The sequence below is a fragment of the Terrapene carolina genome, unplaced genomic scaffold (assembly GCF_002925995.2).
Source record: "Terrapene carolina triunguis isolate 2854851 unplaced genomic scaffold, T_m_triunguis-2.0 Scaffold131, whole genome shotgun sequence".
In the NCBI taxonomy this organism is placed as follows: domain Eukaryota; kingdom Metazoa; phylum Chordata; order Testudines; family Emydidae; genus Terrapene; species Terrapene triunguis.
In genome coordinates this window covers 27,936,582-27,953,946 of record NW_020664482.1, presented here as the reverse complement: position 1 = coordinate 27,953,946, position 17,365 = coordinate 27,936,582, and the positions used below count along the sequence as shown (strand labels likewise).

General features: G+C 39.4%; 1 protein-coding gene across 4 annotated transcripts in view; it reads right to left on the bottom strand.

Annotated features, from left to right (window-relative positions):
* Positions 1-17,365, bottom strand: part of LOC112103386 (connector enhancer of kinase suppressor of ras 2-like) — a 526,129-nt gene that overhangs the window by 256,306 nt on the left and 252,458 nt on the right. For all 4 annotated transcript variants that reach the window (XM_026652993.1, XM_026652992.1, XM_026652995.1 and 1 more), the window contains exon 7: positions 1,887-1,946. In XM_026652993.1, the coding sequence (XP_026508778.1) occupies positions 1,887-1,946 (60 nt within the window). The remainder of the gene's footprint in view (positions 1-1,886; positions 1,947-17,365) is intronic.

The following is a 17,365-nucleotide window of genomic DNA, read 5'->3' as shown; positions in this document are numbered from 1 at the left end:
ATGCTCTGAATATAATGAAGGTTTACTAAGTAGAATATGTTTCATATATCATTAATATTTTAACCTTTCTAATGCCATATCGTCTAGGTTTTTGGTTAGGGCCCTACTGTGCTATGGGCTGTACAAGCATGTGGAAAGTCCCTGCCTCAAAGAGTTTACAATCCAAAGGACAACACATAATAGGTGGAGATGACAAACAGTGGGTCAGGTTGTGGAGCAGGAGAGAAAGGGTTAAAAAAGCAGGATGTGTGCAATGATTCTCAGACAATCAGCAGCAACAATCACAACTCTCCACCTGCCAAGCCATTCCTGATGCACTACGGAAGAAGCAGGTTTAGAGGAGGGACTTGAAGGAGGCTTAGGTGCCAGCTTTATCGATTTTGACTGGGAGTTTCTCATTTGTAAGGAGCAGCATGGGAGAAAATGTGAAGGTGCTTGTAAGAGAACTGGAGAAGTGGATAATTGAGGCTGACACCATTAATGAACTGAAGGCAGGAGTCAATCTTATGATAATATAAAAGGTAGGATAGGAAGGGGAGAGCTAAGTTGTGGAGGGCTTTGTAAGTTGGGACAAAAAATTGTTTTTGATGTAGTGAAAGAGAGATGGGATGACAGTCAGAATGATGGATTAAGAAAATGATTTTAACAGCCTGTTGAATGGACTTGAAGGGGGGAAGAATGCAGACATTAAGGCAAGAGGAGGTGATTACAGTAATCCAGGTGTGTGATGATCAGTGCTTGGACAGTTATAGTATTTGGACATATTAAGAAATTACCTAAGAGGCATTTCTAGCCAAGCTTGATAAAGTCTATAAAATACAGAATCAGAAATTACCGAGTCTGACTTATATTTACTACATGATTTTCTGTCAACACATGGGATAACAAAGTCTTTAAAAATGGATAGCAATTGCCCTTGATTATGCATAGAAATTGATCCAGAACAGGCAGAAGATCTCTTTAGTCATGATTTAGAAGACTGACATTTTGACATGACAGAAATTATATAAGATTAATGACAACAATGAACATCATGTGAGAAAAAATTATCGCCTATAAAAGCAAACATTTGCTAGTGGAAAATTGTGTACACAAGCTCATTAGGGAAGTGTGGTGGGGCCAATGGGCGGGATTTTGTTTTAATGTTAATGGTTTTAAAATCAGTAAATAGATACTATGGATGTACTTCTTTTATGGAAGAAATACAGTGGATTCTGCTTATTAGCAGCCTGTTGGTTCTCAGAAAACAGTTGCTATTATTTGAGGTGCCTTCCCAGGCTGCAGCCCTCCAAACCTGTCTACGGATAGTGCTCAGCACATCCTAGCGCTTCCTGCCCTGGTTGCAGCTCCGCAACATTGGGGCTTTGTGGGGCTGCAGCCAAGGAAGGAAGCGCTGAGATGGTGCCAGGACAGGGCACAACCCGGAGAGCACCAGGAGAGGTACCCTGCAGGCCCCCAGTGCCCCTGCTCCCCATGGAAAGCCTTGGCAGCTGGGCTGCAGTCTCCTTCCTGCTGCTGCCCCCTCGCCAAAGACTCCCCTCCCAGCTGCAGACAGGTGTGTGGGGCTCCAGCCAGGGAAGCTGTCAATAAGTGGCATGCCTGTTGCCAATATCCAAATCCTACTAACATTAAAGTCAATGGGACAGGACTGGCACCCAGCAAAACATTGCTATTAACTAGAAGTTGTTAATATCAGGATTGCTATTAAGCAGCATCTGCTGTATATATTTTTTTACATAATAATGAAGATACTCAAAAAATTAAAGCATTAATAAACAGTGGCTTGATTTAAAACAAATCTTCATAATATGAAATATACCGTGTATACATGTCTCTTGCTAACTGTAGGTGTAATAAACAGGTCTCATTGGAATAAAGCATCTTACATTTTCAGTAGTCCCAGTGATTACATGCAGCCCATCATATGTTGACTTGATATACATCCCCTAAAGAAATGGCAAGAGAAGGAATAATTAGTATCTGTGAGTAGTTACTGCTACAAAAAAAACTAGCTCTCTTTAATATTGCAACAAACAAATGATGTTGGAAGAACGCTTGTTCTGGATTAAAGTCAATGGCATTAGAGCAAACTGTGGTTGAATACAATTTACAAAACAAAATTAAAACAAAAACATATTAAGAGTCAATATAAAAATACATGTTCCCTTTGAATGCACCTCCATTAATTCCAGCATCAACGGATAAGAAATCTTTTTGACAGGATTTAACAACTAACATGATAGGAGAAGCTGGACTCATTTTGGCATCTGAAACACACAGTAGTTTGTTACTTTACTAATCTCAAAAAAGAACTAAAGTTGTCAGAACCCAGGTAAAGCGCAGAAATAGAGGCTTTAAACTTAAATAGCCCATACTCCGGAGGTCTATTGATTCCGTAAAAAATAAAACTAGATAAAGCCTGGTGTGTCAGGAAGGTTCAGCAGCTAGCACTCTTGCCTCTTAATAAAAGTGTCACGTACCACCCCAAGACTTGAGCTTTCATCTTAAAGCTGACAAGGTAGAAATGTGCTGTTAAATCATCCTCTTTTGAAGGATTCTGAAGTCCCTTCTGCTGTCCAAGTAAAGTTAAAAGCCTCACAATCAGAGGAGGTCAAAAATGTCCCTCCTACCCCCATGGAAAATTTAGACTTGCTGGTTTAAATAAACAAACAAATAAATAAAAATCTGAATGCTTTAGCAAGAAATTTTATTCCAATATGTTGTTGCGCTGCCTCATAAGAGTTGTAAGTCTGGGTGCCTCATGCCTCCCCCTCACCCCTGATCTTCCCTATAGGCTGGGCTCCCTGTTGGGACTACATCTCTCAGGATGAACAATGGTCTTCTCTCTTAGTGAGGGGAAGCAGTGCATCATGGGAGTCACATGGCCAATGTGCATCATAGGAGATTGTGTCGGTCTGGGAAACCTGGCCCATAGAGAATATGAGACAACTGAGGACAAGCCCCATGAGGCACTGCAGCAGCACACCCAAATCAAAATATTTTGGGTTTTTTTGGCCAAAGTATTTAATTTAGTCAAACCCCAAATTTCCATTGATAAACACTTAGATGGATAATTTTCAACTAGATGTATTCACATTTTTTGAAAAGGGATAACCTGTGTGTCCTTCTAGCCAATATTCCCTCTCTCCAGTCCCAATAAATAGGTTACAGTTTTCAAGGATTTTTTAAGTTATTGATGAATGCATAATATATAGCTGCCATATTGGGTGTATTACATTACTATTGCATTGCCATTAACAAAATTATTGCTTCATAAAGTTCTTTCAGAGTATGAAAATCAATCTAGAAAACCATTCTATTCCACTCTATACATTACCAACATTATGACATAAGGGGAGGGGGGACATCAATTTTCTCCATAAATATTGCAAAATCATTCTAAAGTACCTAGGATATTTTACTTGCTTTAAAAACAAAACAAAACAAAAACAGTTCATAGTTTACTAAGATGTCAATCATGAATTTGATACTTTTGTCAAAGACGTTCTGCTTGCATAAAATATTAATCACAAATTACACTTTTAGGGAAGGAAACTATATTGACAGCAGCCGAACTGTTGCCAACTGATGCAGTTTGCAAACTTCTTGTAATGCCCAGTGGCCAAGGCGGGCTAGGGGGCAGTCCAGAGCCGTAGTCAAGGGTGCGTGAGTAATTGGGTAGCCAACAGGTCAATCTGTATTGGAGGCAGTCTGGGGCAATTGTCATCATTCTCGCAGGGATCAGCAGCCAGAAGATCCAATCCAAGGGGCTGGGTCAGTGAGTTGGGGAGTCAAGGTCAGGCAACATGGCAGCATTTTTCTTTTAAACAGCAAGGCAGCCAGGTTGGCTCAGGCAGAGAAGCATGACAAGGTGGTCTAAGCAGCAATCAGCAGGCAATGGTCTGTCACTCAGACAGCTTCCTCTTCCTGTTGGGAGGTTTATATAGCCCAGGCACCCAATGAGAGTACTGCCTGTCCATCCAATCGGGTGCCTGGCTGCTGTGGGCCTGTAGGCCTTTAGCACTAAGGCTGTTGGTTGGGGCAGCAGTTTGATGTATTGCCATGGCACAATGGCTAAAGATACTATCTGAGAGACCTGGGTTCAATGCTAGGGTCCTGACACTGCAATTTTTCTATTGAATGTCCTGCTTAGGAAGACTAAGAATTATAGTTGCTTTGCTATCCAAGATCCACTATGGCAAGCCCTTATTCTTATTCTCTTATGTAGTCCTATTGACTCCAACAGAACTAATCTCATTAGTAAGGACTACTCAATGTAGTAAAGATTGTCAGATCAGGAACTGGGGATTCACTCTCAAACTACAAATGAACACCACAAAAAGGATGATATTCTGTTGTATTAAACTTTCTTTATTAATGAAGGAAATCTGTTAATTTAACTGGGTTAAATATATATGGATTTGGTACTGCAAAATACTGTGATTCACAGAAACACTATTTCCGTTTCACGTTTGTGATAGACTGTCAACTCCTCTGCTTGGCTACTGACAAAGAAAAAGTAGAAAGAATGCTCTGGTGTTTGGAATTCTGCTTCAGGATCAATTCTCACTGAGACCAATTCTTCTCTTGGAACATCACAGCATAAATGTCAACATGTTGCAACATACTGTTAGAACATGACAAAATTTGGTGGGCTCCAAAAAGTGATTCTGAGACCGCTATCCTTATTAGCAGACGTTGCGGACCACTGATGTACCCAAGAAAAACTGCTATGATACTGCAAGTTCCATGGTGGATGGTTTAGCACTGCCTGGGTTAGCTGTACAAACAAGGTGTGTCTACACGGAGATAAAAAACCCACAGCTGGCCTAGGTCAGGTGACTTGGGCTCACTGGGCTTTGGCTCCAGGGCTGAAAAAGTGCTATGTGGATGTTCACGTTTGGGCTGCAGCCCGAACTCTGGAACTCTGTGAGCCTGAGCCCAAACATCTACAGAGTAATTTTTAGCCCCGCAGCCCAAGCCCCACAAGCCCAATTCAGCTGACCCAGGCCAGCTATGGCGGTACCGTGTGGCTTTTATCCCCATGGAGATGTACCCACAGACACCAGGAACTCTGGGTTCTGGTTTACAGCCAAGTCTCCCTATTTCTGGGGTTCTATATTTAAAAGATCTTTTAAAGAACAAAATGCAACTAAAACATATTAGGTCCAATGCTTAGTGCTTCCTTCTGTCAGTAAGAGTAGAAAGAAAAATAAGAAAGAAAGTGTTTAAAAAGATAAAGATATACTCTCTCCACCTATTTGGACAAGACACCTTCCTCTAGGCTCTGAAGTTTGTGCCTCTGACCTCCCATTGCTCTTCCAAGAGAAGTTCAGCAGGCTGTTGAGCTTAAGGCATTGTAATGAAGACAATCTTTCACGTCACGTCACATAGATATAATTATAATGTTTTGCATTTTTTTCCTTGAGAAAAGTTTGGGATGGAATACTTCAAGTCCATATGATTTCTGTGGCTGAAACCTGGAAGGGCAGTACACCACCTCACAAATGGCAGCTAGACAGATAGCTATTAGGAACAAGAGCAGACAAGTCAACCTATCGACTTCTAATACTCTTGTATTTCTTAGGCAATAAGGTCAATTTTATTTCCTCTTTTTTTCTTTTTTCTTTATGAATAGCATCATGTATTTTTACTGGACATCACTCATTTGAAACTTAAAAGCCAAGCTTAGTCTTGATATAATTAATGGAAACTGACATTTTCTACAAAGATTTATAGATGTTAAGACCAGAAAGGACCATTATGATCATCTATTCTAAGCTGACCATTTGCATAACACACAGAATTTTACCCATTAATTTCTACATCAAGCCTATAAGGTTGATCAGGTTCAACTAAAGCATATTTTTAAGAAAGACATGAAATAAGGATTTAAAGACCAATGCCATATAAAAAGGTAATAACTTCACCATACTTCTACTCAATATTCTCCTGTTTCTACTTACAAAGTTCACATTAGCTCTCTTAGCCACATCATCACATGGGGAGCTCATGTCCAGTTGCTTATTCACTGTGACCCCTAAGTCCTCTTAAGAGTCACTGCTTTCTAGGATTTTTTTTTTGTTCATTTAGATTTAGTCAAGATGCCTATCCAAGACTCTAGGTGTCTTAACATAATTAATTATATAGTATATTCAATTAAATGAAATCAGTTCCACAGGAATACAGCCAGCCAGCCACCTATCCATTTCATCATCTAAAAAATATACCCTCGGCCATTTCCCAACAATGGGTGAGCAATTTTCAGAGTCTCAGAGCTCTCCCAGAAAGCTCCCTACCATCTGCCCCTCTCTTTGATAACTAGGAAGATCCAGCTCAAGTGCCCCTCCTGACCGTGGCTGAGCAGTATGGCCTGAGGAGAGAGGCAGTCTAGCAGCAAGGCCAGTTACGTGTCATTTAGCAATTTATAGGTCACAAACCAACATCCTAAACTCCATCCAGAGACCAGAAATGACCCGTGCCTGCTGATAGTGGTGGGGCAGAGTGAGGGCAGCTGGCTTCAGCAGCGTTACTGAGCATGCTCAGTACAAACCAAGCAATGAATATGAAGGGCACGTGCCCCCCACGGGATCACCTCTGCCGGAGACCAATGGGCTGCCAGTGCAGATCCCAGAGCACTGGTGTCATGTGCTCCCAGTGAGATGCCCTGCTCAATAAGCAAGCCTATTGATACAGTCCCCCATCCTGTATGTGTGACCCACATTCTTTGTTCCTAGATGTTGGACTGTAAATTTGGCTATATTAAATGCATGTTGTTTGAATGAACCCAGTTTATCATCAATCCATAACATTCTATATAACTGACCTGTCATTATTATTTACCACCTTACTAATATTTGTGTTATCTGCAAACCTTACCAGCAAAGATTTTATTATTTCCTCTCTGATCTTTGATAAAGATCATTAATATCATTGGGCCAAGAACAGATTCCAGTGAGACCCAACTAGAAACCCTATGATGATTCTCCATTAACAATTTTATTTTTATATCAGTTAGACAGTTTTTAATCTATTTAGTAAGTGCTACATTGATTTTGTACACTGCTAATTTTTTTAATCAGAACATCAGGCTGTTTAAAGTCACATGCCTTACCGAAGTCTCAGTATATTACTGGTATATCAACACATAATAGACTGAAACACACCATTATCAACCAAAATTGTAATCTCATCAAAAATGATATACTGTAAAGTCTGTTTGACAAGACCTACTTCCCATAGAACTATGTCCACAGACTCTCAGACTTAAAGGCCAGAATATACCATTCTGATCATCTAGGCTAACCTCCTGCAAAACATAAACCATACATATAACCCAGTAGTTTCTGCATCAAACCCATAACTTCTTGTTGAGCTAAAGTACATCTTACAGACGGACATCCAGTCTTGATTTAAAAGACTTTCAGTGATGGAAATCCATCACATCCCTAAGTACGCTGTTCCAAAAGTAAAATTACTTTCACTATTAAAATGTGTGCCTTATTTCTAGCCTGGATTTGTTGACTGTTGATTCACATTAATTATGTTACCATCCTTTAATTCTTTATGATAGAATCCTGTATCAGTCATTCCACGATTTTTCCCAGCATCAAAGTCAGACTAATCAGCTTATAATTACCCTGATCATCCTATTTATGCTTTTTCTTAAAAAATATTGTCACAATGTTTGCTTATATCCAGACCTCTGGAACTTCTCCAGCATGCCAAGATTTATTAAAAATCAGCATCAATAGTTCAAAGAGTTCCTCAGCCAATTCTTTTGAAACTCTTAGGTACAAGTTATTCAGTCTTGCAAATTTAAAAGTTAGTAGATACTGTTTTTATTATTCCAATGTTTGCCTGACATTAAGTAAAGCATCACAAAATCTTGTTATTGTCCTCTCTTTATTTTCATGGATCTGTGTCTTTAAAAAAAATTGCTCTTCCAGAATTTGAATAAATTTGCATGTCAAACTCCCAAATACAAACATCAGACATTATGCACATGCCTGCTGCACCTCTACATTTCCATACCTATCACCTAGATTTAATCAATTCCATGTGAGTCAGAGGTAATTTGTTTGACTTTTTTATATCTTGCATATACTGTTCTTGCTACAAAAACTGCACAAATTTGGACTAATTGTGTAGCTAGGTAGAACAAGAATGTATCTTTTGATATATGCAATTCTTTTTAACTTGGTGAGTCTGGGAATAAAAAAAAAGAATACAGGCTCTTCTCTGTGCTTGAGGAGTTACATGCATGAACCCTCCAAAACTGAAATGAGGCTGTATTATAAAAAGTTTTGATCCCTTGTCTCCACAATAGAAAAATGAGCTTGCATCCGTTTTTGTAAACTATTATCATAATATGCGAAGACAAAGAGAATTTTTAAAATTTTACTTCAGAAATAATAAGACAAATGTGAATAAAATTAAACTACAAAGGACAACATTTTTATCATGACAACCTATTTTTATAAGCTTGTGTATAGTAATGCATGGCACCTATTTATCTACATAATAAGATTCTAGGATTGTCACTGTGTGTGCATCTGAAGAAGTGAGGGTTTTTACCCACGAAAGCTTATGCCCAAATAAATCTGTTAGTCTTTAAGGTGAACACTGGACTCCTTGTTGTTTTTGTGGATACAGACTAACACGGCTACCCCCTGATACTTGTCACTGTGTGTGTCACTCTGAAGCCTAAAATGTCTGTTGAGTCCGTGATAGAAACAGCTACAAGCATGGTTGAGAGCTCTTTTTGTTTAGAACATCACCAGGTTCAATAATCTCTGGGATTCATGGTCTGTTACTGTCCAATGTTTAAGTTCACAGCCATTTTCAGCTTATACACTTTACTAATTACACTCATATGACAACACGGGCTTTCACTTAGTAAAGCCATAAAAGACATCTTTTTATTTAGCTTTTCTTTTTTTACATACTTTGGTATGTAGAATATGATAGGTGCAATTGTATTTTTCCATTGGGGAGAAAGTTTTGACTAGAACACTGAAAAAAACCAGCCTCTTTTGTAGTAATTTTCTTTCTTTTGTCCAGGGCATGTATTGTAGAAATCAAATGTGTTCCACTTAAAAGACGGCACTTCAAATCACCCTTTGCAGTACTATAAACATTTTTCATGAAATACCCTGTCCTTGATATGCAGACTGTCAGTGCTTGCCTGTCCTGCTATGCAGTGAACACATAGTTCAGTTCAGCTCTTGGCTGCTCTCTCTGATAGGAAGATCCTCAAAGGACTATTTACTCTTCTGTGTAAGATGACACTGAGACTTAGAAATATATTGTTTGTAAAGGACAATTTAAGGCGATACTACTTTAGGGGTTGCTCTGCATTACTTTAAATCAAGTTTTGTAAAGAGGAAGAATTGAACTTCTACATTCAATTTTAAACTATACTGAAATGTGTTTATCCCAAGCCTCCAAATTTCCTGTTTGTAACATGGTTCCTAAGAAGCAACGGAGGGTTCTGTTGCTTTTTACAGATTCAGACTAACACGGCTACCCCTCTGATACATGGATCCTAAGGTGTGCCAGAGATAAACAAAAGGTTTTCAGAGAGAATTTTCTTTCCACTATCTGCTAAAGGCAGAATAATCTACCTTTGGCTCTGAGTGTAGCTCCATTTGAAAGTTTGTATATGACTGCAACATTTTTGGTCTCTTAGACACAGTGCTTGAATCATACCATAACACACTGAAATTCCGTGCTGGCGCTTTTTTAACGAGCCACAATGGTGTTCCAGTACTTCTGCTGGTCCTGGGCCAGGTGGCTCCTTTCTGTCCTGTGCGGGAAGCAGGAGCCAGACACAGTTAGGGAGAAGGCAAGGAAGAAGTGGTCTCTGCACTCCTTGCTCACTCTCTCACTCCTTGCTCCCATGGGCCTCCCGCAGGAGCCCCCCCCCCCGCCCCCTCCCTCCATCCCAGGGCTTCTGACTGCCCTGTGTTCAGGCACTTCTTTTTTTAAGGACTCCAGAACTGCTGAGAAACCTTCTGTTAACATGTTGTAAACCCAATAGAAAGCACCTAGTTAAACTGACATTCACAGGTAGAATTAGTCAGAATAGCTGGACCTTGCTCTAGATGTAACAGGCCATCTGTCTTCATTGACTTTATTACTGCTTTACCACTGAGATGTTCCCACATAAAGCACATTCCATAATGAAGAAGCCTAGTTAAAATAGAAATATATCTTTAAAAAATTCTTACAATTAATACCTATATATCCCATGCCAAAATATAGTGTTAATGAAATATGATAGTTGAGAAATTGAATCATCAATCATCCTTTTTCCCCCAGACCTTGCTTGTTTTGTAGATCTCACTGTAACTCTTGCTAATACTGCTGGAGTTGAAGAAGTGTGAACAATGGTGGAAATTCTTTGTAAAATGTTTCTACTGTAAGCAAGGTTTAAAGCAGCCATATTGACTCAGTAACCCAAAATTGAGTGTACTGCAATAATATTTTACATTTATACAGAAAAACATTAATCTTAAAACACTTTATAAATTTCATACAGAGGGCACCCAGTCCTGCATTATTATAGTTAATAGAAGTTTTGTTATGCTTTTTAATGGAAGCAGCATCACATCCTTATAGAATGCAGGACTCTTCACAGCAGTAACAGGAAGGGAATATTCATATGACACTGGTACAAATCCCTGTTCTTTCAAAATGCATCCTGGGCTCATTAATGTCTACAGAGAGCAGACAGTACTTTGTAGTTGAGATTTTGCCTGAAAAATCTACTGTAAACAGCTTGGAGCTCAGTTTATTAACCTTTGAGGAATGCAGAAATGAGCAAATCCTCCATAGCTTTGAACCTGTGCTCCAAGAAAACAAAATGCTCCAAAACTAGCATTTAGATCTGTAAGTCATCCCCTCCAGTAGAGCCTAAAATCCCATAGAACATGTTTCTGTTAGGCTTGTTTTTTTTCTTCTTCATAGTGTTCCCTGACTTTGCTGGATGGATTGTTGGGGGCCTCTGGTGTGGATTGAGAGATTTCAGATCCAATAAAAATGAAAAAACAGGCTTGATGAATCTTTCAGAAAGTCTGGTTTTCTCCCAACTATTAATTTGGGACTTGAGATAGATAGATATAAACATAAACAAACAAAATATAAACTTCTATGATGCCCTTATTCACACTAAGGACTTCTTACATTGCTCTGGAAATCATAATGTATATACACAAGGGTGACAAATTAAGGTTGCATAAGTAACCTTAATTCTGCTATTTCCTAACTTTTGGGTGCTTGACTTTGCAACCTTAAAAATGTTCTTTCAATGTAGCTTTTGTATATATCGTTTCCCATGTTTGTTTTTTTAAATATCAAAACTGGAAAAAATATCATGTAGCATATTGACACCCACGAGTCATCAGCAGGGTTGGATCCACCACACAAACCTCGGACACTGAGCTAACTGAGTAACTGCTAACATAGTAGGTTGTCATCCTCCTGTGTGGACCAGCAACAGATGAGGACGAAGCCCACAAGTTGCCCATAGAAGAATGGTAGGACTCAAGAATTTTGATTTCCATTTATATAAGAATGGCCATACTGGGTCAGACCAATGGTCCATCTAGCCTAGTATCCTGTCTTCCAACAGCAGCCAATGCCAGGTGCTTCAGAGGGAATGAACAGAACAGGCAATCATCAAATGATCCATCCCCTGTTGTCCACTCTCAGCTTCTGGCAGTCTGAGACTAAGGACACCCAGAGCATGGGGTTGCATCCCTGAACATCTTGGCTAATAGCCATTGATGGACCTATCCTCCAACAACTTATCAAATTCTTTTTTGAAAGCTGTTATAGTTGTGACCTTCACAACATCCCCTGGCAACAAGTTCCACAAGGTGACTGTATGTTGTGTGAAGAAGTACTTCCTTTTGTTTGTTTTAAACCTGCTGCATATGAATTTCATTGTGTGACCCCGATTTCTTCTGTAATGTGAAGGGTAAATAACACTTCCTTATTCACTTTCTTCACACCATTCAAGATTTTATAGACCTCTTTCAGATCCCCCCTTAGTCATCTCTTTTCCAAGCTGAAAAGTCCCAGTCTTTTTAATCTATCCTCATATGGAAGCTGTTCCCTACCCTTAATAACTTTTGTTGCCTTTCTCTATACCTTTTCCAATTCTAATATATCTTTTTTGAGATGGGACAACCAGAACTGCATCCAAGGTGTGGGTGTACCATGGATTTATATAGTGATAATAAGATAGAAAATGTCATAATATCTATCCCTTTCCTAATGGTTCCATTTCAGGTTCTGAAGGATAATTTACTGTTCTGGTCACAGTCTCTTCTGCCTGTCCTCCCCAAGCTTGATTCCTTGTGCCCCATCCCCCCAACCTGTCCTTGTCCTAGTTCTGTCTCTTCCCCATCCCTGGTTCCTGATCCCACTCGCATTCTCCTTGCCTACCCAGTGCCAACTCTCATCCAGTTTCAGTGTTTCTAACCCCCTCTGTCATTTCCCTCACAGGCTTCAAGTTCCAGTCCCCACCAATCAACAAGTCACATCCTCCCCACCCCCACCAGTTCCCAGTCTCCACTCCCCCTGACTAGTTCCCCATCCCATTTTCATTCCCAGTCTCACCAGACAACTTGTTCCAATCTACTCATTTCCCAGTCTAGCGTTTCCCCTTAGTTTATTGAAATCAGACAGTCTCCTCCTCCATGCTGCCAGAGTACTAGCCAGAGAATTCGTCACTCAGCATAGGAGAGAGAGGCTCTCCCTGGTCCCAGTTTTGGTACCTGGTCCCACCCTCATAGACTCATAGATTTTAAGGCCAGAAGGAACCATCATGATCATCTAGTCTGACCTCCTGCCTGCACATTGCAGGCCACAGAACCTCACCCGGCCACTCCTGTAACAGACCCATAACCTTTGGGAAAGTGAAGTTTGCAGTGAAGTAACTGTCATGGGGAGAGGCAGAAAATGACTGGCTCTTTGCCCCAAATCAGCAGACAATGGTGTAATTTTATTGACAACGTAAAGTATGGCTTCAGGTTGTTGACAACTTAGTTGTCAACAAAATTGGGCTTATAGAAGAAAAATGTGTTTGCATGAGAAGAACTCCAGTTAGATGCATAATTCCTAAAATGGGAATTGCAAATGCCATTTTAAAAAATTGATCAAAAAATTAGAGACAGCTTCTTCACAGTGCTAGCTAGTTAATTACTACCATGCCATTCTCCAATTGCAAGCCTATGAGGAATACCTTTGCTAAGAAAAAGCTAGCAAAATGGGATTATATGGTATATATATTTTTAAAATACTCTTCCCCTTACACATGTCAGGGTATTAAAATACCACAAAAACAGGTTTATATTAATAAAAAAGCACATCAATTAAAAAGTCTCTCTTGCTGAAGATCATTTAGAAGGAAAAAAACCCACAGGGCTTACTACAGTTACTCCATTATCTCAAGTGGTAGATATCTATGCTGTGGATCTAAAGGCTCCAACTCCAGGTATCAATATGGCTCTATATGAGAACATTTCTTTTTCAGTTTGTTTGTTTTTTAAAAGTGTAGGAAATGTCTTTTAAAAGTAGTACGTTAGAAGAACATTAAGGTTGTAAAGTCAAGTACTCAAAAGTTAGGAAATACCAGAATTAAGGTGCCTATTGACCCTTGAAGTCTTTAAACCATAATTTGAGGACTTCAATAACTCAGACTAAATAATCATGAGGTTCCCTTCTGTCCTTAAAGTCTGTGAGTCTTGTTCAGCTTCCTTGTGAATGTGCATTATGATACAATATTTTAATTACATAAGCACATACTATTTTTCCCACAACCCCTGCCTCATTCAGTGCACAACATGGACCTGCTCCAGGGATGAATCAAGGCTGTGTTGTGAAGAAGGCTGTTGTCTGTAGGACCCTTGTCTCATTTGGTGCAGAATTTGAAAGGCCTTTAGGGAAGGAGATGGGGACTGAAGGAAGAGAAAGGATGGTCTCATGGTTAATACAGTTTAATATCACTGTGGCCCTGAGAGCACCCCAATGCCGAGGGCTCTCTGGTGTCTAGCACTGAGCCTCAACAGGCCTGACCAGCTGAGTGTACTCCAACTCACTGTTGTCATAATCTGTATCTACAAGGTGTCATGCAGGGTATCACATATGAACTGAGTAACACACTGGACTGTTAATATTATTGTGTGTGTATGGATGGATGATATATATGAAAAGTTATAAATATGAGCTGGAAATATGTTCTTAAAACGCGTTTGGGCAGGTAGGACTTAAGTCACTCTGCCCTAGACAAAGGAATGTGGTCCTGCCTGCTTGAATGTGTCTCCTATGTAAATTGAGCAGACACAATAGAATTACATTTACATAAAAGTTAAAGCCATCAAATTAGTGAGTGGGGAAGGCAGCCACGTAACTATTGGGGGAGGAGACTGCAAAAATTAACCTGGCATCAGCTCTCTCGTAAAAATAGCAAGCTGAGGCCTCAGGAGGGCTTCTTGTCTTTGAGAACAAAGATAAAACTTTGAAGATCTGAGCAGAGAGAAAAAGCCATTTTGGTATCCTTCACCTGAAGAGACAAAGAAACCAAGCACTTTAAGGTCTGTATTGGACCCTGGCTAAGAACTGACCAGCCATGTTGGAAGAACAATTGTCATGAGAAATCTATGTTGAACAAAGTGCTCTAGTTTGTTAAGCTAGGTTTTTGTTTTAGAATCGTAATTTTACTTTGGTTTGTTTGTAACCATTTCTATCTCAATTCCTTCTACTTGGTATCACTTAAATATCTGTTCTTTATTAATAAATTTTACCTTGTTTTATTATACAGCCATCTCAGTGCAGTGTTACTTGATGTGGGTACTGGATGCACAAATGGAAAATTAAAAACTCTCCAGTGTGCGACTGTGGTCACCCAGAACAGACCATGGAGCATATAATGACTCAATGGCTGATTCCCAAATATGAAAGAGGCATCACAGCATTATGCTCCTCTACTCCTGATGCAACTGTCTGGCTTAACCATCTAAATATAAAATTACAGTTGTTGCTCTACATCCACATCAGCCATACGAAGAAGAAGTGCAGTGTTTCAAACTGAAGGATAAAATCCTCAACCAAATTAACAGGCTGGACCAGTGCTGCGTACTGTCTCTTTAAAGGAGCAGCAAAATTGATAAGGAGCTATAGTGAGAGGAACTGAGCACTGCAGGGGAGATGATTTGGGGGCAACTCAAGGCTGGAAGAACTGTTGGTGTCACCCTGCAAGGAATAACCACGCTGGTGGAAGCCAGGGTGAAGTCATTGTGCTGTAAGCAGGCTACTGGTGTCAGGGATCTGAGCCAAAAATGCACAGCACAGAAACTCCCAGGGTTACAGGACAGGTGATGACACAACCTCTTAGTAATCTGGGTGAATCCCCAAAATGTCAGAGTCACCTTCGAGAAAAGAATTCCATCTCTGCCTCAGTCACAGAGGTCCTAAGAGAGGCTGAGCAAGTCACAAACCATATTTTTCATAGATGACCACTAATTTTATGGGGGCTCAGATGCCTGGAGTCAGATTTGCAGAAGTGCTGAGCACTCACAGCTGCAACTGAAGTCAATAGACGCTGTGCTTTAAATAGGTCTATAAAAATGTAAAATACTCTGCAAAATCAAGCCCTAGGCATCTCAAGCTGGGCATCCAAAATTAATGGACACTTTTGACAATTTTAACCTTAATCTCTCTGTGCCTGAGTTCACTTCCTATAAAACTGGGATAATAATACCACCTTACCACACAAGGGTGTTGTGAAGATAAACTTATTAATGTCTGTGAAGCATACAGATACTACAGTGAAGAGTGCCATAAAAATGCCCATCAAGAAATTAATAATCCACTGCAGTACAGAACTTGGTTAATATGTAGTAAATAGTGTCTGGGAACCCATATGCATACGTGCACGGACTGAGGCAGGGGTCCTGTGGAAAATACAATGTGACTATGTAATTAAAGATTCTAATAATTTGTAATCCATTCTCTACTCTATTTTTCATCCCATATTTTCCTAAAGGTTTTTTCCTTTCTGCCCTTTCATTGTTCCTTTTTTCCGATCTTTTCTAAGAAGAATATGGACCCAGGAATTTGCAAGGAACTTCCAAACCTATAATTCCAGGACTTTCAGAATTAGGCAAAATAAGCTCAACCATCCATGGTAATTACATTTTACCTACCTATATTCTCACTAGCTGTTTTGATTACAGCATTCTTCACCTTCTCACCTAAAGTATGTATTGTATTGTTGTGCTTAATAATGATTTCACCATATAGAAGGCTGCATTTCAGTGATGGGTGAAGTGTTTTTTGTTTATAACATTTGTAAAAAAAAATCTTTGGAATTGTTTTGGTTTAAATATGATATTTGTTAATTCAGACTTGCACTGTTGCTTGCTAGAAACTATCATCCTACAATATTGTGAGGTGGCTGTGTAATTTAGGTAAATGACAGGGATAATAATGAAACTGCCAAATCAGGATTTGAATTCAGGTTTCAAGAAGTGAAAAAGCCAATTTGTTACTCCACGCTGACCTCTACAAAAATCATCTGTAAGAAGAATCATACTTATTTAAAATAGCTTTTTATTTAACTTCAACTGGAAAATAACCAACTTGTGACACCAGCAGCAATTCACTGAAGTAAATTTCTTATAAAATACATTTCTGCAATGAAAATGAACCAAAAAGAATTTTTGTGATACTTTAAAATGCTGATAATTACCCAGCCGAAATTCCCTAATGTGTACTATTACCATATGAGGGGAGATGCTTTCTATTTTTAAATTTAAAATACTGAGTTCTTCCAAATTGTGTAGTTCTTTATTTTTATTTGGAATGAGAAATATTAAATATGCACATATCTGTCAAGCTGATCATCAGTGTATCCAAAAAACACTTCCAGTTAAAATTATTACTTTAAAGAATTCTTTTTTGAAAAACTTGGCTGTTAAAGAATTCCCCCTAAGGAAAGGGGTGGCCTGAAATGCACAGAGTAGATTTGGGCCCAGCAGAAAATTAGTTATTCACAGTGGAGCCACAGAGAAACTGAATGGCTGTTTTGTAGCATTAAGAGATCTACATGAAATAAGCATTTAACAAAAAAAGTAATGGCGGCTTAGCTTGCAAGCTGGTAGCCAGATACAGGAGTGGACTCAACCAATTAGAAGAATTACCTACCTAGAGACTGTATCAGAGGGGTAGCCGTGTTAGTCTGAATCTGTAAAAAGTAACAGCGGGTCCTGTGGCACCTTTAAGACTAACAGAAGTATTGGGAGCATAAGCTTTCGTGGGTAAGAACCTCACTTCTTCAGATGCAAGTAATGGAAAT